Consider the following 25,911-nt stretch of genomic DNA (forward strand, 5'->3'; position numbering starts at 1 on the left):
ATCAAAGTGTGTGTATGTAGGCATCCACTCCAGAATAAACAGCAAGCCAAACACCAATATCTAGAGACAAATACTGGCAACACATTAGGGGAAAGAGCTCTGCCTAAAGGTAAATGAGAAGAAACACAAGGAAAAATACAAGAAAAGCTGGAGTCAGTGACAAAGCACTAAAATATCTGTACCTCAGAGAACAGAGTCTGGGCAAATGATGAAGGAACTGGATCCACCAGCATTGGACAGTAGTGACTTCTTTAAAGGTCACAGAGGAGGAAAAAGCAATCAATCAGGCTCAGAATAGATGTGAGTAATTTCAGAAGCCAAAGATAAAAAAGGTAAAGGTGACTAAACAGCATTGTGTGTTAATTATGTGATAGAATCAGTTTGGATCAGTTAAAAACAAATAAATGGGGTGGAGTGAATGGGCAAGGCAGGAACTTCACTGCTAGTGGAATTAATTATATCAGGACTTTGTATCTAAATCTGACATTAAGGAGGTATTCTTGGGAACTAGGTCTTTACAACATATCTCCACATTTAAGTAGGACTATGCTAAATAGAGGACGTCCTCATTATTTACATGTGGGTTAGACTTCTTTACTAATCAACAAAATAAATGGGTGGAGATGGAATTTGGATTCTGTTTTGATAATTAGTCTTGGATTGAATAATTACATATTGATTCAGTTAGAGAACACAAGCACAAAATAATTTTATAATTTGCAACTTTCATTTCAAAGTTTATGTTTTAGGAAGCTAAGAGAAGTCTACAGGACAAATTTTCTCACAGAATAAAGTGTGGAGGAGGCTTGAATATTTCACAGAATCATAAAATCATTGAGGTTGCTGGATGTCATCCTGTCCTACCTTCTGCTCAAGTGGGGCCACCTTCAGACAGCTGCAGAGAACTTTTGAATATGCTCAAGGACGGAGAATCCACAACCTGCCTGGGTAACTTGTGCTCATGTTCAGCCACTCTCAGAGTAAAAAAAGTGTTCAGTAGGACCCTCCTGTGGTCCAGTTTGTGCTCATTTTCTTGAAGTCAAAAGTTTAAAGTCAAAAATTGAAAAAACTAGCAACAGAAGACAAATCCTTCCTGAGCCCCAAACCAGGGAAAAATGCAAACAAATAAGATAATATTAAATATTAATTAAAGACCCAAACAAACAAAACAAAAGGGCAAGTAGATAAGCAATTTTAGGTAATAGGTTTCAAATTTTACTTACTGCTTTTGATCTTCAAGAAGCATCTCTCTTCTTTGCATTTCTTCTCGTCTTTTTTTAACTTCAAGTCTCTCTGCCTAGAGCATTAAAACCAGGAAAAATACTTGAGGTTTCCAAAAACCGAAACCAAACATCAATTATTTCAATTCCAATATTTCAATATTTTTGTTTTTAAAAGAAGTGACCCAATCTCAAGTTTAAAGGTATTCACTCATGAACAAATATCTCCTAGTCAAGAGACCTGTTTAAATTAGAAAATGACATGGTGCTCCTGGTACCCATCTACCCATCATGGCACAGCCCTGCTGGGGGACATCTCAGGGTGCAGCTGTTGCAACCTTGGTCCTTGCAAGAAGGCAGAAGACCTAAACCACAGCACCAAAGCAGGTGATGGTCCTGTAGCACTGACAGCGCAGCAATGTGAACATATGTAGCTCACAGAGCTGACCTGCAGGAGCGTTAGGTACTGGCCTGCTGAATACATGCTAAGATGAATGAAAGTAGGAGGCATTTGTACTTAACCAGCATTCTTCTGCCTCAGATACCGTATCTGGTGCAAGAGCCAACCAAATCCTTGACAAATAAAACTCCTCTGTAAATCTGGATACCGCACAGATGATTAAATCCTTTAATATAAAATTACACGTAATTTCCAGTGGAAGTATCATCTAAGCTGTCCAAATCCCTAATTCAAGTAGAATAATGCAGTAAAATAAAGCAAAAACTAGAGAACTTGCTGCAACAGCAGCAACATGCAGTTCAAACTAAATTCCAATGAAAAGGAGGCCAGCCAAATTTTTGTTTTGGCTCACAGGATTCAGTTAGGTCCATTGGGAAGAGCAGTTAAAAGGCAGTTCAGTGTATGAAAAGCACAAATTAGAAGTTCCAGCCTGAGATTTCAGCCCACTGTATTTTGAACTCCCACACTGCAGTTGGTGGGGGATGCTCCAGGAAGAGCTCCCAAGAAATTATCACAACAACTCTCATGTGGAGCAAAATACAGTCTTGGACTGTCACTCTGCTCACTGACCACCTTCAAAATGAAAAAAGGTAATTGCTCGGTAACCCAGCAACCAGACATTGCTCTGAACAAAGTGCCCTGGAAATTTCAGGCAATAGCTTGCAGAGATGGGAAGGGAGGTGTAGGTGAAAATGGCCCCTATGGCCAGAGCCCCAAATCAGGGAGAGAACACTGCCTGAGCAGAGGTACTCTGCAAGGACAGGGAGAACAAGGAAGAGGGAACATGCAAGTGGGTAAGGGGTGTTAAGAACAGGGCTGAAATCCCCAGTTCCATAATCTTCTTTCTGTCCTGCAATGAAAAACATTTCAGAAAAATTATAATTCTGCTGGCAGTTACTCAATTACTTTGCCTTTGGCAATTTCAGAATACATATTTTTTAATTGGATAAAGAAGGACTGTCTGAAAGAGATTTGCAAAACAAGTACAAATTCCTCCTTTGCATGCACAGGATTAAGAAAAAAAATCCTTTCAGATGTCTGCAGATAGGAAAAGAGCCACTATGTTGTGTGATGATAAAAACTGCTGGAAGGCAAAAGACTTGGAAGTTGTTATTTGGAAAAAGGCAGTGAGAAATAAACAAAAAGAGGAAGGAGAATCTCTGAATAAGATGTCCTGTTCACTCATTTGACATGCAGAGACAGTAATAGAATGTATGACATACTGATGCAATTGAGAAATTTAACCAAATTGTAGTAAGGAACATCACTACACAGTATGGATGATTTTAGAGTGTTCAGGGGATATATTGTTTGCTCCTAACCTAGACACAGGTGATGTGTTAGGCAAAAAAACTCCCGCTCATTTGTGCAGCTTCACAATTTACAGGACAAGAAAGAGACAGAAAAGAAATCTTATGGCTTGTGTTATTGTCAAAGGCGATGCTACAGCTCCCAGGCTTTTCCCCAACACTGCCCAATACCACAAGCTGATGCCTTCCTCTCTGAAAAAGCATTGGATGTGGGATCCATCACCATACTGCAAGGCTCCTAAAAGTTCAAAATAAGAAATCCAAAATGTTCCAAAAAAAATCCAAATCTCACAGGACTTGTGGTCTAGCTCCTAGCTAGTGACATCTAGAGAACAGTGATATTAACTTTGATAAATACAAACCTTCAGTACCAACCCTGTCTCCACTAGATGAAAAAATAAAGGAATATCCTCCAGTTATTCTACCACCAGAATGGTACCTGAAGAAAACTCCAGCATCTTGAAATTACTCACTTGTGGCTGGCATGACTGTTTTTTTACTCTGGAAGTTTACCCTAGGACAACTGCTTAAGGATGCATACAAGTGACAGGTGGCAGGACGGGCACATTCTCCAGCTAATGACAATCTATCAATAGACATTGCCAAAGCACTCCACATTTGGCACCATGTTCAAAAAGCCAAGAGTGGAACAGCTGTTATATTGAAGGTAAACACGTTGAAAAATGTTAGCAGAAGGTCTGTAAAGTGCCCGGTTTTAACAAATTCCTGAAAAAAGGCTGCTCATGCTGATTAACACAGTCAAATTAAAGAGCACATGATTTGATAAAGAATAAAATGAAATTACAGCTTATCCTAAATAAGACAGTTTCTGAAGATGGCAGGACTGTTTCCTGTATAATGTAAGAGAAAAAAATGTTGCCTGCAGTGTAATTACACTGAGTCTTTTCATTTCAAATTGTTCGAATCTTCTAATAATCAGTCAAGACCTAAACTATAAAAGGAAATGCTAAAGGCAAGGTAACAGCAAGAGATATTCAGTGACAGGAAACAGAAATATCCATTGTGCTGAAGTCATCCAATTTTACATGCAACACAAATGAGGAAAGTTTAAAAAACAAGAAGCCAAGTATCAGCTACTTGCTTATTTTTTTTGGGAACTTTGACAGTCCTTTCACCCAATAGACACAAAAGAAATTATGATCCAGTCTGGTCAAACACTGTGATGTGAAGGGCTCCAGAAAAAATACTAATTCTAGACATCTACTACTAAGGAGAAAATAATAAAAAAAACCTACCTCTCATGTACATAAATACTTTCAGTGGATTAGACACACATCTGAGCATCAGGAAAAAATATAGTAAAAGGGAATTCCCTGCTCATGTTACAAAGTCTTTTCCGAATTATTTCACTGAGCACTCACCATTATCTTCACATACCCAAACTCAGGCAGCCCTTGGTTACCCCATGAACAAACCCCACCAGTCCCAGGACAAGCTGCCTGTCATGAAGTGCAAGGCAGCCCTGAGTATTTGTTCACACAAGGTGGCCCTGTGGAGCACAGAATGAAGAATCTTTCCTCTCTCTGGAAGCTAGAGAGACAAGGTAGATGCCAAGCTGGCCTTCCAGCAGCCAATAACCCCATGGTTAATTAAAAAATGACAGACACAGGCAGGTGGACTCGTACAGATAGTAAGGCAAACCTTCCATATCTGGGTACTGCTTTGGCAGACACAGTTTTCGCTTGTTCACAAAGATAATGGGAAAGGGGATGCTGCTTTTCTCTGCAAAATCGGCATTAAAACACTAACATAAACAGATCCTAAGTTCACACATAGCACTGGCTTACAGTACATCATCCTTACAATCAAGAAAGAATTGAGCTGAGTATCAGCACCCGTTCTAGTCATTGCACATTAGTCTGTAGGGCTTCACCATTCATGTCTGTTGGCAAAGAAGCTTTCCAGCTGTGAAAGTTCCAGGGCTCCTGCTGATAAAGCTGGCTAGCTATTATCTCCTCTCAGACTGTCACACAATTTGGTTTTTATTGAATGAATAATAACCTTGAGCAAAAGAAGGGCTGGCCAGCAAGAAAAGCTGGCCTGTGAACTTGCAGAAAGACATGCTCTCAGCCAATGCCCTACAGGTGCAGTTGAATACAAATCTATCATTTCAAATAAAAAGCTCCTTTCCTTTGGTAAACAGGGCCCAACGCTGGTTGTACAGCACCAGTAGGATCCGTGTCATTCTCAGGTCTTGGGAGCCTTTCATCTGTAGACAGGGTGAGATAGCCAAATTGGCACTTTCCAGTGGCTTTTTAGCACATTCTTCTTAAACACAAGGTTGAATATTTAATACCTAATCATCTTCCAAGAAGAAATCTCCATCGACTCAATCACTATTGTGAAAAACAATCTGAATAAACAAATTCAAACTAAGAGTTCCCTTTCATCATCTCTGTTTTGTGTGATTGCTTTGTGGGTATATGTTTATTTAGTCAAATTAGTCTGTTTGGCAAAAATGCTTGCTGCAATGTTGCACCTCCTTCAGCAAAAATGGATACTTACAGTTTTACTATCTACAACATCTATAAAGATTTTATAATCTGTGGGAGTGAAGGTAAGGAAATTAAAGAGCATGAAAACAAACTTGATACATCAATATATTTTCCAGGTGTAACTAGAAATTACAGCAGTCTTGTAACATTTTTCTTGTTCGATGCCCATGGGCAAACAACATATATTAAATAATTAATCTACTCTCTTCCACTGCTATCATCACTGCGTCTGGAGCTATACATGAGATGGTAACAGCTAACGACATTTTCAGGTGATAGTATTTATTGTCCCTGTAAGCTATTGTGTATGGGCTTATGCCCATATCATAATACTAACCACTGAGAGACCAGGAACAGACTAACCCTCACCTAGAGGCAATTACAGTTATTTTTGTTTATGCATGCCCTTGCACGCCAACCAGTATCGACAACTTTTTAATTAACTCTCAACATTCAGTTTCTGCACTGAAAATCATTTTTACTGTTGTAGAGACAAAACTTGCAAACCTGAAATCTCCCTTCCTCTCCTTGTTAATGAGCACATCAGTATCACTCCCTCTTCTTTCATTTTTCCTTTAAATTCCACACTGCATTCTCAAGCAAGTACTACTTGGTTGCCACCAAGCAGACACAAATGAACTCTTACAAAGGGTTGTGCAGCACAAAGAAGGAGATGCTTTGTAAGAATAACTAGAGAAAGCAAAAAAAATTAAAAATAATACAAGAAAATTTGCAAGTGAGCTATCATTGGTGTCAATATATGGAGAATATTAGAAGGAAGTGTGATCTCTCCTACTAGCAAGACACTTGTGTGTGCTGGCCATAGAAGGGCTGGAGGGGCAGTTGAATTTCAGGGTGCTCTCAGCACAATGTAGGTAGACTACACTGACCTTTCCTTGATCTGGATATCTTTTCCATCCTGACAGGCTGGATTTTCTAGTATTCTTCCCATGTGCACAGGCATAATGGATTTCTATAAGGTCTTTGTGCCAACTGCTACAATCCAATCTTAGAGAGGGAGCTCGTGCCAAAGTGAACCATATAACCTGCACACAATTTACTCCTGACCTCCTTGTTCTCCCTTTCTGCTAACTCTGCCAGATAGATGCACCTGAAAGGCTGGAGTTTCTGATGAGCCAAAGGAACACTCAAGCCTTCAAAACCCCAGGCAGGCATCCTTCAGTCAGCTACAAAGAGGAGGAAGACTACATTTCCTAATTCCTTGATACCATCCAGGGCTACCACTTAATTTAATTAGCCAGCTTCAGGTAGTTCAGCAAAATCAAGCATCAGGACATGAACTGATATATGGCTTCAAGTCTGCAGTAACCAGATGAACCTTTTCTCTCTGAATTGCTTTCTTTTTCAGGATTTCAGCTTCTTCAGCTGCCTTTTTTGATTTCACATACTCTTCTCTCTTGTGCTGTGTGACATAAACATAGGAAATTATTTTACATATTTATGTACACAAGGAACACATAAGGTAACTTGACTCCTACAGTGCACACCTTTCAAACCTAAAATGTATTAGGGGAAAAGTTTCTGTAGGTTTTTTTTCCCTTAAAATAAGACACTGAATTAATGCAGGCTGTGCAACAGCTACTGCAATATTGGCTTTAAGAAGTCTGAAAAATCTAGGACTGATAAATGGGCATCCATGCAAGGACTCACACAGGTGATTGATAACTTGCAAGCATTTATACCTCTTGTAACAAGAACAACATTTCCACATAAGCACGGGACAGGGTGGTACATTGATCAATTAGTCCGAGCGTAAGCAGCATGCCGGAAGATACAGCACGGCATTTAAGTGGCTTTACAACTGCTCTGGTTGTTATTTGAGATATCATCTGTGATACAGATTGCTACATATTTATGGAAAGATTTCTCATTTTCTTTGGTGCAGAACATTAGTTTCTGATTTTCTGCTGCTTCCTTCAGGTTTCATGACTTTCTCCTGTCAAGCAGCTGTGAGTTCTTTTTATAGTCATACAAAACACTACAGGAAAAGCTTTCTTTTGAGTTCTAAAAATAAACAAGTACATTTATTCTTACTGACCTTTTTCTGATATTTAGATTGCATGAGAATCATTTGCTGGTTTTGTCGTACTTGAGCCTCTGATTCGTTTCCACCTTAAAAAAACCCAAAAAAACAAATGGCACTTTGTATGAGCTTTTTAACTCCAAATGCCAGTCATTTCAGAATACAGCAATATAACAGATTGGATGTATGCATATACAGGAAATTTTTCATAATTACAGTAACTCTCTGACATTAAAGAGAACAGATAGGAGACCTTTTTGATCATTTTTTTAATCCATCAAAAGCACTTGCCTATTATTTACAGAGCACCCACTGTATCATCCACTCTACCAACAAATATGTTCCTACAATATATGATCATTTTACTGAGGTACTATTCCATTTCCAGTCATGCTTTGCAGTTGAGTTTTCATTTTCACATCCAGCTATCTCCACCTTTGCTCAGTTTGTCACACATATACAGTCAGAAATTCTATTGCTAAAAAGTTTCTCTATTTTATCAAATTTAGGATCTTGGACTCTGCCAGTTCCAATGGGATGCTATCATTTTAATATTTTCTAAGTAATGCCTTGGGGCTCAAGGAAGAATCCCCTTTCTGAAATGGAAGTAAAAGCCTTTCCCACAGACCTCACATTCATACCCAGGTAGTAGAAAGCATCCTTTTCCAAAGCCATGGACTCTCTTTTGTGAACATCTAAAGCTCTGGCCACAACGTTCAGCCTTCAGTAAAAAGAAATAAAATCCCCACAAAAAAAACAAAACAAAAAAAAAAACACACAAAGAAAGTGATACTAGGTCTCAAGGGACTGAGGGACTGACTTTGATTCTATTACTCTGCTCTATTTTCCAAAGTATTTTCTTGCTGTAGGAGGAAAGGAAATAATTTATTCCTTTCAGCTGTTGCAAAAAAGAACAACAGGCCTCACTCCATTCTGAGGATGGGGGCTGTATTACCCCAATTTATTGTTTTCATGAGAAATTCCCCTCAATATGCCTCCTAATTCTGTAGAAGCAGCTGGACCAATCTGTGCTACCTTAAGTGCCTGATATCCTGGGCTGTATCAAAAGCAGCATGGGCAGCCAGTAGAGGGAATGTGATTCTGCCCCTCTGCTCTGCTCTGGTGAGAGCCCCCCTGCAGTGCTGCATCCAGATCTGGAGTCCCCAATACAAGAAGGACATGGACCTGCTGGACTGAGTCCATAGGAGGGCCCCAAAAATGATCAGAGGGCTGGAGAATCTCTCCAGTGAAGAAAGACTGAGAGAGCCAAGATTGCTCCCCTGGGTGAGGAGAAGGCTCCAGGGAGACCTCCTAGCAGCCTTCCAGTACCTGAAAGGGCCTATAAGACATCTGGAGAGGGAATTTTTGCAAGAGCATATAGTAGTAGGACAAGGAGTAATGACTTTAAACTGAAAGAGGAGAGCTTTAGATTGAATATAAATGTTTCACTGTGAGGTGCTGAGGCACTGGCACAGATTGCCCAGAGAAGCTGGAAGTGTTCAAGGCCAGGCTGGATTGCACCTTGAGCAACGTGGTCTAGTGGAAGGTGTCCCTGCCCACAGCAGGAAGGTTAAAACTAAATGATATTTAAGTTTCCTTCAGATCCAAACCATTCTATGAATTGCAACATCTTTCAGAAATGTAAGAAATACTAGGTCTTTCAGGAGGGATCACTTTTGTCTAAAGGTAGCTCTCTCCATTTACTAATGGAAGGTAACTAATCTTTAGGAGCTTTTGTGACATTCAGTGAATGGGAGATCAATACCCTAAGCGTGGCAACATTTCTATGGACACAAATAAATCCCTAAGATAAGTTCTCCAGAGAGAATGGCCATACAGTATACAAGTAATAAGCTGAGAGTAGCAATAAGCATACAGCTGGCATTGTAGAGTGTCTCTTCCCCAGATCTAGAAAATAAAACTGCTGCTAAACAGGTTTTGAAACCTCTTAGATGCCTAATCTTTCTCTTTTTTTAGCCTTTTAGTAGCAAAATTTCTTTTGTGCACTGTAGTTTTTTTGCTGGTACTGGTGGACATAGTCTTGGAACAAACATTTTTCTGATCATTATTAGAAATTGCCCATAGCCTTTCAGCCAGGCTTAATTCATTCAAGTTGCCTTGGCTGTAACATGTCAAATACTTCACTGAAGTCAGAGGGTGCTGTGATAATATATAATAATACCAGAAAAGAGACTGTTGCATTTATCAGGCATGATTTGTTGCTCCACTTTTTGCTTACGGAGGAGAGTAGAACTTGCATCCTTCATTGCTCTCATCTCTCCATGATACCTGAAAGTTTGCCAGTCAGATATTACAGAGTTGAAATCCAGAATATTTATTTCCCTGTGGAAGCTGCAGGTGTTATGAAACTTTAAGAAACTTCAGCTTTATTTAGTGATTTTATTTAGTGATTTGGAGTAGATGTGTAGTCCCTTAAAATCACTCTGAGAAAATAACGCATGATACTTTTTTCTCCTAATGAGTACCTACAGGGGTGAAATTAGAGATGCCATTTCAGCTCCAAATTTGTTCCTGTGGGAATGATATGTTCTAATAATCTTTGCACCTCAGTTCTTTTCAGAGGCACTGAACACAGTACCTGTGTCTCAGACTCCAGGAGTCTAAGTGGCAGCTAGAAAGTGACTAATGACATAGTATTTTCTTACTTTACTTTTTCTTTTTTTCCTCTTAAGTTTCTTCTTTGCCCAGAAGGATTTTAAATGCAGTGGGGCCAGAAGTTAAGACTCCTGACACTCAGTCCCTGCAGTTTTAAGGGACACCCTCAGTCACACAGCCAGCCAGCAAACATGCCAAATTTCTTTTTCCAGATTTCACTTTCTTCAGCAAAAAGCTCTATGATCTTCTTGTGACAGAAGAGTGTCTTCTAGAAACTATCCACAAGCAAGAAGCACATGAACTCACAAAGACTGTGTCTGGCCACAAATGCACATGATGGTGGGCATACAGGGCATTGCCACCACTGCAAACAACACTGACTCACCTGCAGGGCAGAGCATGTGGGACCACGATCACCTTGAGCCAAAAATCAGCTCTGGGTTGGAGTCAGTTCAAATTCCTCTGTCTCCCACCTGCTGTCTATTTTTATACACTGTACACCACTGCAAGCTTATCTTGTGCAGCCTGGCAGAGAAAGAACTTAATTTGCAGGTCAAAGCAGACCACATCCTGCACTGTGCACCCCAAATTCTCCTACAACAGCAAAGGTAAGGAAGGACAGCTCTTCTTTTCTAAAACTTTTTTAAACTAAGTCTGAAATATCACTAAATTCAGTACTTTATAGTGGTTGCAATTCAAGGTATCTCCTACACTTTCCCTCACCCATCTAGAAAACATCTTGCTTATCTTAGCAAACACATCAATTATGTTCAGGGTGTCTTAAGTTCTTGCAGCTTTTTACCCTGTTTTTCATTTACTTGTCTGTTATCTTTTAAAAATTGGTAATACAGGGCTTCATGCACTTTTAGCCTGCAAACGATGAAGCTGCAGGTATCACTTTTGCCTCTTCAAGAGCCAGAAGCCAGGAAAGCACACATAGACACAGAGGAGTTTTCTTATGGGTAACTGGAGAGTCTCCAACATGCTGTCCATCTGCACACTAATGACAAGTGTGTGCCCCCTCAGAGACATCAACTACAGACAGTGTAAACAGCAGGAGGGTTAATCCAGCTGTTTTCCCCAAATGTTAGTAGAGATTTTCTACTCTGCCCTTGACAGATTTCTTCAGTGACAATCTGTGCTGTTTTGTTTCAAAAACATCTTCCTTACCATGATCATCAAGAAGCACAGAGCACACACAATATACTCATGTCAGCCCTTATTGACACTGAATCTCTTTCATAAGTAGTGAGAAAAAGTTTAAAATGTCTCATGTCTTGGAAAATTAAATTTTGCAATTCTCAATTGCTGATTTACATGTCTTACCCAGTCTCTGTGGCACCAACGTAATTGGCCCTGGCCTGTGTTCTTTCTTCCATTGCTCCAGGTCATCGAGTTCTTTCTTAGCAACTGAGCAGGTATAAAAAGAAATAAATATATGGAAGTTAGAGGAATACTAAAAAGCAGTCATTACTGCTAATTGCATGTAATCCTGAAGACCATCCAGGAACCAACTTGGTTCTCAAGAGATGCAGAAACCCTCACAAGAGGTTACACAGTCACTGCAATAATTAGCTAATAGGGCAAACATTTTCCCTAACTTGAGACTGTAATGGTGAGCAAACCTAGGACTCAACCCCAAACGTAAAGCCAAAACCAGCTAGGAGACTGCTAATAGACTGCTTTTTAACCCCTGGGAACCTACAGGTAAGTGCCACAGTATTTACTCCTGCAGGTAAAGTAGAAATTGTTACGATGAAGATGTTACTGCTGCATAAAGGGAAATCCTTGTGGTGTAATGCTCCCCAGCAGGGAAATGAAAAGCAATTTTCCCTCCCAACCACATGCCCCCTAAATAAAAACAGGAGGAATGCATGAATCAGCTTCAAATTAAGACACTTCAACACAGGCACCCACATGTGAGATGGGCAGCAAGCTCCCAGTGTAGTCAGTGCAAGTCAATACAGCTGGGGTGCAGCAATATGCTCTGGGATGGCTGATTAAATTCTCTCTTTGTCGACTGACAGAGAGGAAAACACAACAATTCCTTTGAATAGCAAGGCCAACAAAGCCTATGGAAATAGGAGCTGTGTTTTACTCTAGCACTTCAGTTGCTCTAGGAGCTTATTTCACTCTTACTGACTGTGTATCCGAATGGCTGGCTATGGCTCTTGGAGGCTAACACCAGCCTTCCTCTAAGAGGATAAAACCAGTATTTGGGTAAGCATCTAAAGAGACCCAAAAGACAGAGAATAGCTTTTTATTTCACCTTTAAAACAAGCATTTAAGTAAAGACTGCACCCAGTGAGGTCCTATTTCTGCCAGCGTCCAAGACAGAAATACTTGACATGCTTCAGACTTTTCATATTGGCACCATAAAGTGAAAACAGATCTTTATTAGGGCAGCAGCACCTTTGCTGTTAACATCACAGTCAGGTCTAAGCTGATCTGCTGCTATTCTTCCTTCAAAAAGATTACAGTTTGGTTCATGATGAGCCAATTTTCTTTCTTGCAACCAAAGGAAACCGAACCCATACCAGCCTGCTGGTAAAGCATTTCAGCCAAACTCACAATGTTTGAGAAGAAAGGATTTCATTGTACTGTTTTCTCAAGGACTCAAGACATGAGAAGTGCCGACTCACATTCCTTCAGCTTTCATGTCTTGCATGAATCAATGACCAGATGTGTAGGACTGTTGTGTTCAATCAGTCACATCTGCATACAGAATTTATTTCACACCTGACTCTGGCTGTAACTTTACCAATAAAAGATTTCAACATGTGCCTGATCTTTCTGGTAGAGGTTCAGGGTGTTCCTGCTTAGCTACTTTCACCAGGAAGACTCAAAGCTAAGAAAAAGTCAACATATATCCACAAATACTTTCCACCCAAAATTACTTTTACCAGCTTCAGTAGAAGAACCACACTCTCTCACTCACTACCTACACTCAAATGCATGTTCAAGAACCAACAGTGTCTGCAGTTGCTTTTGTTTCCACATGGGAGTATTTTCAAAAATATTTCTTATTTATATTTTTGTTCTTTCTCCTCCTAATCCTGAGACTGTGCAAAGTTCCCCAATATGAATTCAATCCTGTAAAAGTTATATAGAGCTAATTCCAGCATAGTCTTGCAGAAGCCATCTTGAACAACTCCTGCACTGAAATTACCAAAACCCTTCCAAACAAGATTTATTCTGCATGAAGGGAAGCCAGATGATGAGTCACTCCTAAGAAAAGCTACATGATCATGGAGAATGCTCATAGCATTGGCATTACTGTCATATCTGTACACATAAAAGCATTGTCAAAATGAGGATAAAAATTGCAAGAGCAATAAAATGCTAAAATCCCAAAGTTATTCAAGTAGAAATAATGTATTACGACATTAGACAACTCAACTTACTTTGCTGCAACTGTTTTCTTCTGGTTTCATTTGGAGTTACCAAGACATATGGGCCAACACTAAAATGAAAGAATACACTCTTATTTTCCCTGTTCAGAAAAAAAAAAAAATCAGAACTAGAAAGTGTTCCTTCATCACCAAAGTCAGTTTTGTGTTGTTGTAGCAAACAACTTCATAGAAAACTAGTATTTATTCTGATTCAGCTCTTTAGGAATTTTTGGTAAGTACTCTAGGAATACTTGTTATGTTTGTAATTGGCAGCAGATACTAAGGATAATATTCTCAGGAACTTTTAGCATAGTCTTTGTTGTTCTTATTCCAGTCTTACTCTAGACTGCTGACCTCAAATCTCATGCATTTCAAATCAAATCACTTCCTTGAATCAAAATGTTCCATGTGGAAGACCACTGTCTACTGGGAAGAGCACCAGTGCTGGCAGTCCCACCCCTTATCTTGTGGGCACCAAGCGCCTTGTGGACTTAAGCAGTCTGCCCAAAAGTTGTCCAAGGAGTGTGCAAAGTCACACTGTTTGTGATGGACCCAGATGACTTACTCTCAGCCTGAGCCTCAGTTTCCTTGTTAGCCTTTCATTTTCAGGCACCAGAAATTCCTTGGACATATTCATCTTGCTGTCACGCCTAAGGTGCAACTCACTGAATCAGGACAAGGGGCCTGTTTTGCCAGACTTAATTCAAAATGCAGTTGCTGTCTCAAGGAGCTATCAATCTAATGTGACAGCAAAGAGGCAAGCCAGGGTTCAGAGTGTATTAAGAGACTCAAGGTGATCAAAAGAGTGATGAAAGCATGTCAGTTCCTCTTGAAGAAGACAAAGGGTTTTATCTCCATGGTGTATTGTGTGAATAGGAGTTTACACGGCTCCCACTTATCAGAAGCTGTGCTACGGGGGTGCAGGTTTACCAGAAATGCACTAAGCAGCAGTTGGCCCCACACATCAGAGCCTTGGCAGGGTTTTATATGCATGTGTGGGCACAAATATTTCATCTGGCCTTATTGCAGGGAAAGCACAAGGAGAAGAACAGCTAGCAAAGAGTAATTAGGGGTGAAGGCTGAGCCTCTTCAGGAAGGGCCACAGGGAGTGGCTAGAGGACAAACCAGTAAGCAGAGAGAGAAGTTGGCAGTGGAAAAGTAATGAAACAATAAGACCCAAGACTAAGGCTTAAAAGGGGAATGAAAATCATGCAAAGAGATCAAAGTGCCCAAAGCTGCCTGCTGCCATATCACTGTAATTCAGGGTTTGGTAAGAGAGTATTTATATCCAATTACCTCTTTCTCTTTGAAGACTTATTCTAGGAGGCTGTGGATTAATTTATGAGATTAAACTAGTAAAGATAGAGCCGTGAGCTTTAATGGTGCCATTTAATATGATCTTTTCCCTTTCTGCCGGCATACTCTGGTGCCCCCGAGACGGTGAGGCTGCTCTGCACGTCTCCACCGGACCCCAGACCCTCAAAGGCTGGAGTGAAGAGTGCAGCAATGCCCCAGTGGCATTCACCACACAGCTGCAAACATTACTTAAAAGAAGCTTTGACAACACATCTCGCTTATGGCATAACAACATCAGTGATGTTGTTTCAGATTTTTCTCTATTTGATTGAGTGGTAGCATTTCCAATTTATCCCAAAGTGCCTTTAACAAGCTGCTACGCAATGTATCTGTTTCAAGACTGTTTTATAGCTTTTGTTTTTGTTTCAGATATTAAGATCATATTTCTCTCAAGTTCATACACAAAAATTATTAAGTACCTTTTAAACTCCCCTCCCTTCCCTTTGGCATTGATAAAAGTGGCTGAAATTGTGGGTTGCAATGCTACATATCTTCCCCTCCCAAAAATCAATCAGTGTATCTAAGATATCACACTGCTTCACAGCACTAGAGGGCAGAAGAGTTTTTATACCATGTACTTTGATGACTTCAAACAGCATTTGTCTGGTTGATTTGTTTTAAGTTATAATCAATTTTTTAAAAAAAGATCTCGGCTTGCTGAACATGTATGAGAAATCACGGTATCAAATCTAGCCCTTTTGCCATTTGCTTTATCTGCTGCTGCTTTTTGGCTGGAAGGCTCAGACCCCAGGAAGCCAGGTGGGGGCCACTCTTCTGGTACCTGACCGTGGCCTCATCATCAGCACCTCAGAAGGACTGCACATGAAATACAGCAAAGATCAATCCATTTACCAAAGAGTAGAGGTGACAGCGCATTTACCATCTGTTTCCCAGAGAGCAGATTAAGAGTTGTTGTGTTTAAAACAGTGTTTATTTAAAAGCAAAATTAATTTCCGTTTCATTGAAATAAAGGCAAAGAAAGTGAGGATGCCAAGTCTTCAGAAGGGGAGGGAAGGGGAGAACAGGACACCATCTTTTCTTTGTCTTTTATCTAATGCTTTGTTTTATATATTATTCGAAATAATAATTAAAAAAAAAAAGGCAGGGGGGAGCATTGTTGAGTTCATCTAACTTTATAGTATTCACCTTGATCTCTGGAAAGATATGCCAGAGTGTGGGTTTGGGTACTGGGATCAGAAATGGCCTTAAGCTGAAGGAGGGCATGTTTAGGTCAGATACTAGAAAGAAATTCTTTACTAGCAGGGTGATGTGGCACTGGCACAAGTTGCCCAGAGATGTTGTGAATTTCCCATCCTTGGAGGTGTTTAAGACCAGGCTAGATGGGGCTCTGAATAGCCTGGTCTAGTGGGTGGATACTGGCTCATGGCAGGGGTGTTGGAACTAGATGACCTTTAAGGTCTCTTAAAGAATCATTCCATGATTCTCTGATCAGGGGGAAGTGCCTTGGTAAATTTCTTGTGTGAGGGGTCTAAGTCAGCGTCCAAGCTGGTTCCTTGCCTTTTAACCCTACAGGGGAGGAAGCCAAATGAGCTGTTGCTTGAGAAACTCCACTTGCCCAAACCAGCTCTAAAATCTGCACCTAATATTCCTTATTTCCTTCTCTTTTTTGAAGGAAAAAAGTTAATACAAAAACCCACTACCAGCTTTCACCTTGTGTTTTTATCCAGCTTGCAGGGTATTTTATGTCATTTCTTTGTTCAGGCAAAACCTCTGATCCATTTAAGCCTATAAAACCTGCTACAGCCTGTCAATTTAATATTCCAGTCAGTTTCTGGGTTGCCACAGTAGCCACAAGTCTGGAGCAAATTATCCTACTTACCTGGGGAGCAATTAAGGAAATGTGAAGATTTGAAGCTATCAGTGGTGTGCAGAATGTTGTGCCTTATACCAATATATTAACTGCTTCAAAATCCACAGACAGAAAAGACGATAAAGAATTTAACTTTACAGTTTCCCCAATAATGACTCTAATTGTTATAAGACTTAAGCCTACCTTTGAGGTAGGGTTGTTTTATAAATACAAATAGAGAAGTCACTGGAAGGGGGAGAAAGAACATCTTACCCCAGTTATAGCTCTTCAAAAAGGAAAAATCATCTTCTGCCTTTATGGATCATATTAATCTTGCTGAGTGTTTTTGTTTTATTTTCTCTGTAGAAAATGGGAATGTATTGACTCATTACACAGACTGAACAGATATTAATGAGAGTAAGAAAGTTATAACCCAATACGAGAATGTATCTATATTGAAATTTAAAAAAAACAGGAACCTCCTATGATTTTTCAAGCAGATACACATAATATACCATGGTTGTGGGATTATAAATGCCTATGTTACAATATATTTTGTGGTTTAACCCCAGTCGGTAACCAGGCACCACATGGCTGCTCGCTCACTCTGCCCCTCATGGGATGGGATGGAGAATTAGAAGGGTTAAAGTGAGAAAATTCATAGATTGAGATAAAGACAGTTTAACAGGTAAAGCAAAAGCTGCACACACAAGCAAAGCAGAAATGGATTCACCACTTCCCATGGTCCGGCAGGTGTTCAGCCATCCCCAGGAAGGCAGGGCTCCACCACACATCATGGTGACTCGGGAAGACAAACTCCACCACTTTTTACATCTCACCCCTCCTTCTGCTTCCCCCAGCTATTAGGCTGAGCATGATGCCATATATTATGGGATACACCTCTGCCAGATGGGGTCAGCTCTCACAACTTCCTGCGCACCCCCTGCCCTCTCTCTGGTGGGGTGGCGTGAGAGACAGAAAAGCCCCTGACTCAGTGCCAGCCCTGTTCAGCAATAACAAAACATCTCTGTGTTATCAACACACTTTTGGCCACAAATCCAAACTATAGCTCCATAGCAGCTACTGTGAAGAAAATAAGCTCTACTTCAGCCAAAACCAGCACATACAGAGAGAAAGATAAAACATTTCAGTCAGGAGAAACGTGCAATACAGTCACAGATAATCTGTAATGATAGTTTACACTTTGAGTGATCAGTAACATTAGGAAGAACATGTCTGAAAACTTAAATTTTGAATCATATGTGTAAGTGTACTCTCCTAATTAGGACACAATTCTCAAGGACACCTCTTCAGTGCTTCAAAGGCATAGGCAAAAGCAACTTTTGTTCTACTTTCTTTCAAGTTTGTATAAAATAGTTTATTTCTAAAACTGAAAAAACACATGAGGACTACTGTTCACCGGTAATTGTTTTTGCAGAGCTGTGCTCTTCTGTTTTTCCTCAAGTCCACTCCAGCCATCTACCACAGGAGAGATACTCAAATAAAGTGTGAAATAGTTTAAAGAGTTACAAAAGGAATGGGTGTTATAAACTATTTCCAGTTCCACTGTGTTTTGTACTGTGGGTGCATTGGCACATGCATGTCACAGAGCTGAAAGCCAAATAAATCTCTTGCTCTGTTGGGCAGAGTACTCTGCATAACAGACAGAAAATAAGGAGAATGAGTTGGAGAGCAACAAAAATGACTAAAGCTTGGGAAGGAGGTATGGGCAGATTCAGTTAGAGGAGGGACCTAGAGAAAGATGTGGGTGAGATACTGCATTAGATAGTATGTTAAGACTGAATTTAAAAGAGGAAAGAGATCAAACTGCCAAAGCAAACTCTTGAATTTCCTTCAAAGATACACTAAGCTGAACTTTGCATTCATTTATCAGGAATTGTTTTAAGAGCTGTCAAGCCCACACCACCACAAAGTATTGTTTTCAGGGAAGTTCCTATGCCTGATGGAGCAGCCACATGCTGCTGAGCAGCACAGAAGCTGCCAAATTAAAGGGCTACAAGATGCCAAATCCCAGCAAGCAGATAACTGTCCTGTAGGTATCCCTATTTTGCAATGCACACACAGCCAGATGCTAATGAAAATTGACAGCCACAACTCTAGACCTCAGCTGAGCAATATGCTCTGTGTCCCAGCAGTGCCATAAGCAGAGCTCTGGGAAAGTGTACAAACCTTACATGCAGGCCTGGGGCTCTGGCTTTCCATCTTTATCAGTGGCATCATCTTACCAGTTTGCAGCTCAGAGACAAAAGTGATTTACTGGGGCTTAGCATTACACACTGTCTGATTTATCCTCACTGCACATGTGCTCTTAACACGAGAGGCAGAAAATGAATTACATTAGCAGGAAACGTTTATCACCAAAAGTCTACCTCCATGGATTTTGTCCTGTGTTTGCCACAGGCCAGGAATGCACTTAATTAACACAGTTCAAAAGATGTCTGGAAGATTATTAAACCAGGGTTACTCACTTCTGTATCTGGTCCCTTTCATTAAGAACGGACCACGTTTTTGGCATTGTGAGGATTAAAGCAAAGAGTTAAATCCTGAAGAAGTGAACTTACACGGGTGAAGAGTGAGAAGGGAGAGGGCAGCAGAGAGCAGCCCAGGAGAAAGTAAGAGTCCGGAATCTGCAGGAAAGAAACAGACCTGAGGTTCTGCTGTTACCCACACGCTTGTACAGAAATTCCTGAAGTTGAAATTTTGTCAAAAGACTAAAACTAAAACTTGGAACTGAATTTCCAACAGTTTACATGAAGCTCAGACTCAGCAGCTTGTTGTGATCTTAGCACATCAGAAAGAAGGGCAGGTGCTTCATCCAGTACTCTGTTTTGGACTATCTCAACCAACTTCTTGAGATCCAAGGAAATTGCCACCCTGGGGGATCAAATCAGGGAGCCAAGGGGTACATAGGCCTCAGCCAAACTTGGTACACAGCACAGCTTTCTCTCCTCTGAAAACACTAATGTGCCATTAGTCAGCCTGTGCTTGTGGTCAGATTACACCAAAGGGGCAGAGCTCACTGTGGCAGGGCTGCAGATCAGCATCAGACCCAGCAAAGTCTAGAAAAGTCAGGCATGGCCATGCTCGTGCTGTCCCCACGTGCTAGAGCAGCTCAGTTCCCTCAGTGCAGCTCAGAGTCAGGGATGCAGGGAGAGGGATGTAGGCATGTAGGGAGCATGCCAGAGCCAGCGGGAGCACCTGGTAATCACTAGCCTGAGGAGCATGGAGCATCACACGTGGGCAGGCCAGGCACTGGGCTTGGCAGCACCAAGTGCTGGGCAGAGCTCTCCCCTGCAGAGGCGTGCATGTGTTGCACGTCAGGCGTGCCAGCGTGCCCGAAGAGCTCAGCAGGTCAGATGCTGTATCACACCAACATTGAGATCTGAGCTAGCAGCATGTTCATCTCTGCTTCCCTTTTCTTCTCTTTTCAACAATGTATTTCCTCCTTTGCATCAGAGAATTTGTCTTTTCATTGCCCCTGCCCAAATGCAGCATCCTGCCATACATTCCTTATTCACTACCTTGCCACAGCTCCTCATCAAGTTATGCATCAAGAGAACACGTCAGGGCTTGTGCAAAGCAAGCTCTTCCAAAAAATCTTCTAATACAGAATTTGGAAGGACTTCCTTCCCTCCCCCAAGCATTATATGGAACAGCAATTCCCCCCATCCAGACTGACAGTATAGTTATTGTCTTACATATACCGTGCCACCAATCCTGTGCCTGGAGAAAATGCTGGCTACTGACCATGGTGAAGCTGGGCATCTCTGAAGCACTACACTGGGCTGTAAACATTAGTACATCAAGCTGAAAGACAGGGTTGGGAGACTTCTCCTGTGCAGCAAATGGAGAGCTAAACTCTGAACAGATTCTCCATAATTCAAATTACCAGTCTTGCACTCCCACCAGTGGCTGGGCAGTGGGCAGAACAAGTATTTTGCTAAAAATCCACCTACAGTTTTGTAGACTAACTTTTTTTTTTTAATTTATTTTAAAGAAACACTAGTTCATGAAAGAAAAAAAAAATCAGAACTGCTAAGTATAGTCTGTCAGCAATAGGATGAGGGGTCTTATAACACCATAGATATTTTGGCTCTGATAGATTTGGCTCCAGTGGTCAAAGAATACAATTTCTTGAGTCAAGAAATCTAGAAGTTTGCTCTCCTTTCAAACAAAATTATGAGGGACTGTTACCAGCTGTGTAGCAATATATCTTCAGGCTTTATTATTTTGAATTTCAGTTTTTAATGGATTTTACCAGAACCAATATTATTCTTGGCAGCTTTAAAGGCGCTAAAGGCAGACTGCTGAATGGGGGCAGCAGTTTCTTTTTCAGGCACTAGCTATAGTTCACCCTCTAATTTCCCCACTTTTCTCCACCTTTCTTCTGTACAGACTTTTGTTTCTGAATAGGTATGAACGGGGGAAATTTGGGAATTCGCTTTCTACAAGTTAATTTCATGGCACTTAGCAGACAAAGTGAAGCCACTTAAATGCAAGATTATTATTATAAGCCGTTTCAAGCTCTTGTCGTGCTGGTGACTTTTTTCTCCATGGCCTGAAACCACATTATATGTATAACTGGATGGGGATGTGCAAGGTGTGACTTCAATTTCCATTTGAACATTTTTCTTAATTAGGACCATTTTATTGTCACTTCTCACCCTTGACACATCATATAAGGGCTTTCCCAAAGCAAAACTATCTAAACTCTAATACCAACTGCCCACCTTGCATTTTTAATAGTCCAGTTTGAATATCAAGTACTGAACAGGACAGCAACATGCTACATCCCACACATATTTCATGTGTCCAATCTAAACAGAAGGTCCCCTAATCTGACCATAAGATGTTCCTGAGATGTTTTCCCACTCCCAATTCCTCTCACAGCCTGAGACAGAGAGTTTGCACTGAAACAATTCACACAGAGCCTTCAGAAGAGACTCCAACTCCTGCTTTGCTGGCAGCAAAATCATACCCCTGTCTGTTTCCAAAAAATAGCAAGCAGAAGCTGGAATAGAGACACTACTTGGCACAGAGGTATCCTGTTTGGGCCCCTCATGTTCCCTCTGCAATGCATATTCCAGAAATCCTTTAGTAATGCTAGTCTGTGCTTTTTTTTCTCATACCGTCACCCTGTAACTGCATCTCTCCAATTGCTCTTGTTATCCCAGAGCCCGAAAACCTGGACCATTCTGAGGGTGTCCCAGTATTTTAAAGGTCATATTAAAATGGGTTGGTTGAGTCAGCTTTATCACTGGTAAAATATTTTAATCTGAAATCTTTCTTGAAATGTAGCTTGAGAAAGTGAACAAATAATTAGTGAAACAATTTTTAAAAAAGAATAAAGATCTCCACTGTTCTGTTTCAGTATTTCAGATGCTACCTTCTCCTTGTTAGTTAAGGAAATTGAAGTTTAAGTGGCTTCATCCCATTCAAACTGTCAGGTAGCATCTCCCTTCTAAAGGGAAGGATGCAAACCCCACTCTCATTCCCTTCATTTTTTATTACAGTATTAGTTTCCCTCTCATATTACATGGTTTCTATTTCAGCCTGCCTTTCCCTCATCTCTCTTCTCATTAACTGAATACTAATGCAGACTTTAATTTGTACATCCAAGATTTAGGAACTAATTCTTTGTTAGAACTTTACGAAGACATACAGAGAATATTTTCACATAGCTGAAAATACTACAGTGGATGCACAACTGCTTTATGTCTGCAAGAATCATGTCAGATGAAAGAGGGAACAGGGATTTATGTGATTATATGTGCTCTGGCCTTAAATTCTGCAGGGAGCTCTGGCAAACCAATTGATAAATTATTCACCTAACCTTTACCAAGGGACTTGTATGCCAGACAAACTGGGTAAACACAGTTGTGCCAATGGGAAAACTCCCACTAGCGCTGCTGCCCACTCCTCCCCCTGAAAAAAAACCCCAAACTTCAACAAAATACATAAACAAACTGGGGCTGTCCTTGCTCTGCTGCAGATACCTGGCACTGTGAGAGCAGGCAAGAGAGAGAATTTTTCATATCTGAAAGTGGCAGAAAATAAACAGACTGTAACTAAGGAATTGTTGTTTGCTCTCCTGAAAGTCAATCAATAAAGCACTGATGGATTTTAAAGGGGCTCAGCTTTTAATAGTCCCTCTGTCATTACTACCCAACAGGCAAGCATTCGTGGGTTTCAATGGAAAGCTGCTGATTTCTGCTCACCATCAGCTGCCTGCCACCTCCTCCAGAGGTGGCTCCACCTTCTTCACCCAGAAAGAAGGGAAAGGAAACTGAAACAGTTTGCGGTTTTGCCAGCTGCCCTTTGAAAGACAGAAGAAAAAGAAGCAAGCTAAGCAAAATCAGCACATAACAATAATAATAATCTTAGCATTATATGCACTAAGAACTCAGAAAAATCACATATGGTAAAAAGCAATATACACTTAGCTATGGTCATCTAAGTATATTTGTATTAAACACACATGCATAAAACACACATACACAAACACACACATACAGAGCTTTCCATTTCTGTTCTATATTGTAGCTGCAAGACACAGCTTGTACAGGTTATCTCAGGATTGTCACTGGAAAGCAAGAGAGGGACTACGCATAGATTCCAATAAAGCACCAAATGCTGAAGCTTTGGTTTTAGTTTTGTGAGCATGAAGTTCCTGGAAGCTGTTCTGTGTCCTTGACTGCATTCAGAGCAGTGTTGGAATGCAGCCTACATCTATCTCTTAAGCCAAAGTAAGTATTTTTAGACTTTCCAGGATGAAATATTAGGAGATACAGAAAACAGGGAGCTAGAACCAGATTTGAAATTTCACTTTGAAAAAAGATGCCAAGAAACTTTGAAAAAAGATGCCAGACACCAGGCACGCCAGTATCCAAGGTACAGACCTGGCCACTGCTATGGCACAGGGTGCAAGCCATGCTGTCAAGAAGCCTGCCAGAACAACTCGGGTCCCATGCAGGACCATGTTGTCAGCTCCAAGGAGATGACAACATGCTGCTTGTGTGCTCAGCCACTTTCAGGCTCTCTGTAAACTATTTTCACCTGTAAAGGTGTACTCCTCGAGTAAGCTGGAGAACAGGCACCCAATGCAGGTAAATCACAGTCAGGCTCCTTGTTACTTACTACTGCTTTTGTTGCTGCTGGTGCACTGATGCTTGGCCTCCTTGTTTCCCTCCAGATGCTGTCAGCTTCTGGGTGTTTTCACCCTTCTCCGTTTCATGGTTGCCATGCCAGGGGTTACTCTGAGAGGAAGATGGAGTGTTGGAGGCAGTAGCTGCCCTGTACCTGCTGCCTTCCTTCCATCCTCCAACCCCAGACATGGTTTTGTAAGTATCTTGCCTTGACAGAAACCAGTATTGCTGCTACAGCTAGGGGAACACTCAAAACTTTGGAGTTGCCAGAAATCAGTTTCGATTCCTGATAAACTCCTCCCCTTCCTGAAATCTGGGCTGGCAGGCATGCCTATACATGTACTGGTTTCTGAGGCATCCACCAGCTGAAGCTCAAGTTTCATCTTCTCAATCACAGAGCCCAGGAAGACAGGGGTCACAGGGTGACAGCAAAGCTGATCTGCACTAATAAACCAGGTGACAACAGTTTGTGCAGAAGTATGGGGAGGTCTGACATATATTTCTGATATATTTCTGACATATATTTCTGATGTATTTCTGACATTTTTTTAACCCAGCACTTCCCTATGACAGAGGGAATAACTCTTGGGGGTGTTATTACCCACCCCTGAAGGTGAAGGTAATGCAGGTTCTTGTTAATAAATCTCTTGGGGCAGATTAGAGTGAAAAAACACCGAATGATCAGTGTTAGCAAATATATATGTATATATATATATAGTGAAAAACACCGATCACTTGTTTTTAAAATTTTAAAAGTTTAATAGTAATAAAATGGTTATAAAAATAGTAATAAAATTATAGTAATACAAATTTGGACAATTAGGATTAGGACAATATCAGACAATACAAATGAAGGGTTTTCTGGGCAAAATAAGCCTGAAAAATTAACAGAGGACTAACTCTTAAAAGCAACAGCCTGTTGCATGTTCATGCATCTCATACATGATGCATAAATTCCATTCAAACAAAGGATTCTGTCTGGTCAGTGTCAACTTCATCCTCTTAATGAGTGAGCAAGGAAGAAGTTCGTTTCTTCTGATAAGGGAGCAATAAATTCTTTTTCTCTGACAGATTTAGGTGTACTGTGGCTGCTATCTCAGTGCGAGTACCTCATTCCTCTCTTAAAAAAATATCCCACATACATAGTTTCTATTTTAACTACAAAGGTTACATTTTAACTACAAAACTAAATTTACCATACTATTAAAATATTAATACAGCACTGCTAATCAATACAACATAATATATATAGTAAATATATGCATAGAGCCGGATAATATGCACTTTTCACATATATGAACAATTTGGTTGCAATGGAAAGCAGCTATATAGCCATTTTGGTTACTATTATTTATAGCAATATGCCAATATGAAAGCATAAAGATATCACTTAAAATGTGCAAGGGGTAAAAAAAAAAAGGAAGCAGGAGAAAGAAAGGGTAAGGATAGGAAGGTATATAACTACCACCCCTGGATTTACAATGAGACTTGAGTGTTGCTGTTGGTCAAAGTGATGATTGAAGGTCTTGAGCCATCAGCAGAGGGTGTGTGTAAGAGTGGGCAATTTGGCATGGTGAAAAGCACCACCCTGTTTCCACAAAATCTGCCTCTTATAGCCTCTATTGCCTCAAAGAGGCTATAAATTTTGTGGGCACTCTGTAGACTCTGGTAGTTATAAATTCATCCCTTCTGTCTTTTGCAGACCAGAGGTTTATCATTACACACCCAAAAACTCATCTCATTCTTGGTGAGCCTGGTCTCAGCAAAGAACCCTGGTGCCTTCACAAATGGGAAATTGCTTTGAATCATAGTCCAGTCTCTCACAAGGGGTTTTTTGGTTTCTATTTACCATGAGTGTACAAGGAAATATGAAAGAAAAACTAAAAACTAACCTTCAGATAAATCTTAAGGCAATGGTCCTGAAAAATTCCAATTTGGCCTTTCAATTCTGCTCAATCAGAAAACTTCTTTGACTTTCCTAATTCTACCTGAATAGAGGACAAATACATGATCCACTAACT

At 40.6% G+C, this 25,911-nt stretch overlaps 1 protein-coding gene across 5 annotated transcripts in view; it reads right to left on the bottom strand.

Annotated features, from left to right (window-relative positions):
- EPSTI1 (epithelial stromal interaction 1) overlaps nucleotides 1–24,152 on the bottom strand; it is a 56,884-nt gene extending 32,732 nt beyond the window's left edge. For 4 of the 5 annotated variants that reach the window (XR_005952873.1, XM_041407324.1, XM_041407325.1 and 1 more), the window contains exons 1-6: nucleotides 23,883–24,152; nucleotides 13,571–13,629; nucleotides 11,493–11,576; nucleotides 7,566–7,639; nucleotides 6,846–6,929; nucleotides 1,224–1,297 (exon numbers count right to left, since the gene is read on the bottom strand). Coding sequence is in view for 4 of the 5 variants with exons in the window: in XM_041407324.1 (XP_041263258.1) it covers nucleotides 1,224–1,297; nucleotides 6,846–6,929; nucleotides 7,566–7,639; nucleotides 11,493–11,576; nucleotides 13,571–13,629; nucleotides 23,883–24,079 (572 nt within the window). In the remaining variant the exon portion in view is untranslated. The remainder of the gene's footprint in view (nucleotides 1–1,223; nucleotides 1,298–6,845; nucleotides 6,930–7,565; nucleotides 7,640–11,492; nucleotides 11,577–13,570; nucleotides 13,630–23,882) is intronic. The other variant, XM_041407326.1, reaches the window with a different exon arrangement.
- Between the last annotated feature and the right edge of the window lie 1,759 nt (nucleotides 24,153–25,911).

This window comes from Onychostruthus taczanowskii, unplaced genomic scaffold (genome assembly GCF_017590055.1).
Source record: "Onychostruthus taczanowskii isolate IOZ18803 unplaced genomic scaffold, ASM1759005v1 scaffold26, whole genome shotgun sequence".
In the NCBI taxonomy this organism is placed as follows: domain Eukaryota; kingdom Metazoa; phylum Chordata; class Aves; order Passeriformes; family Passeridae; genus Onychostruthus; species Onychostruthus taczanowskii.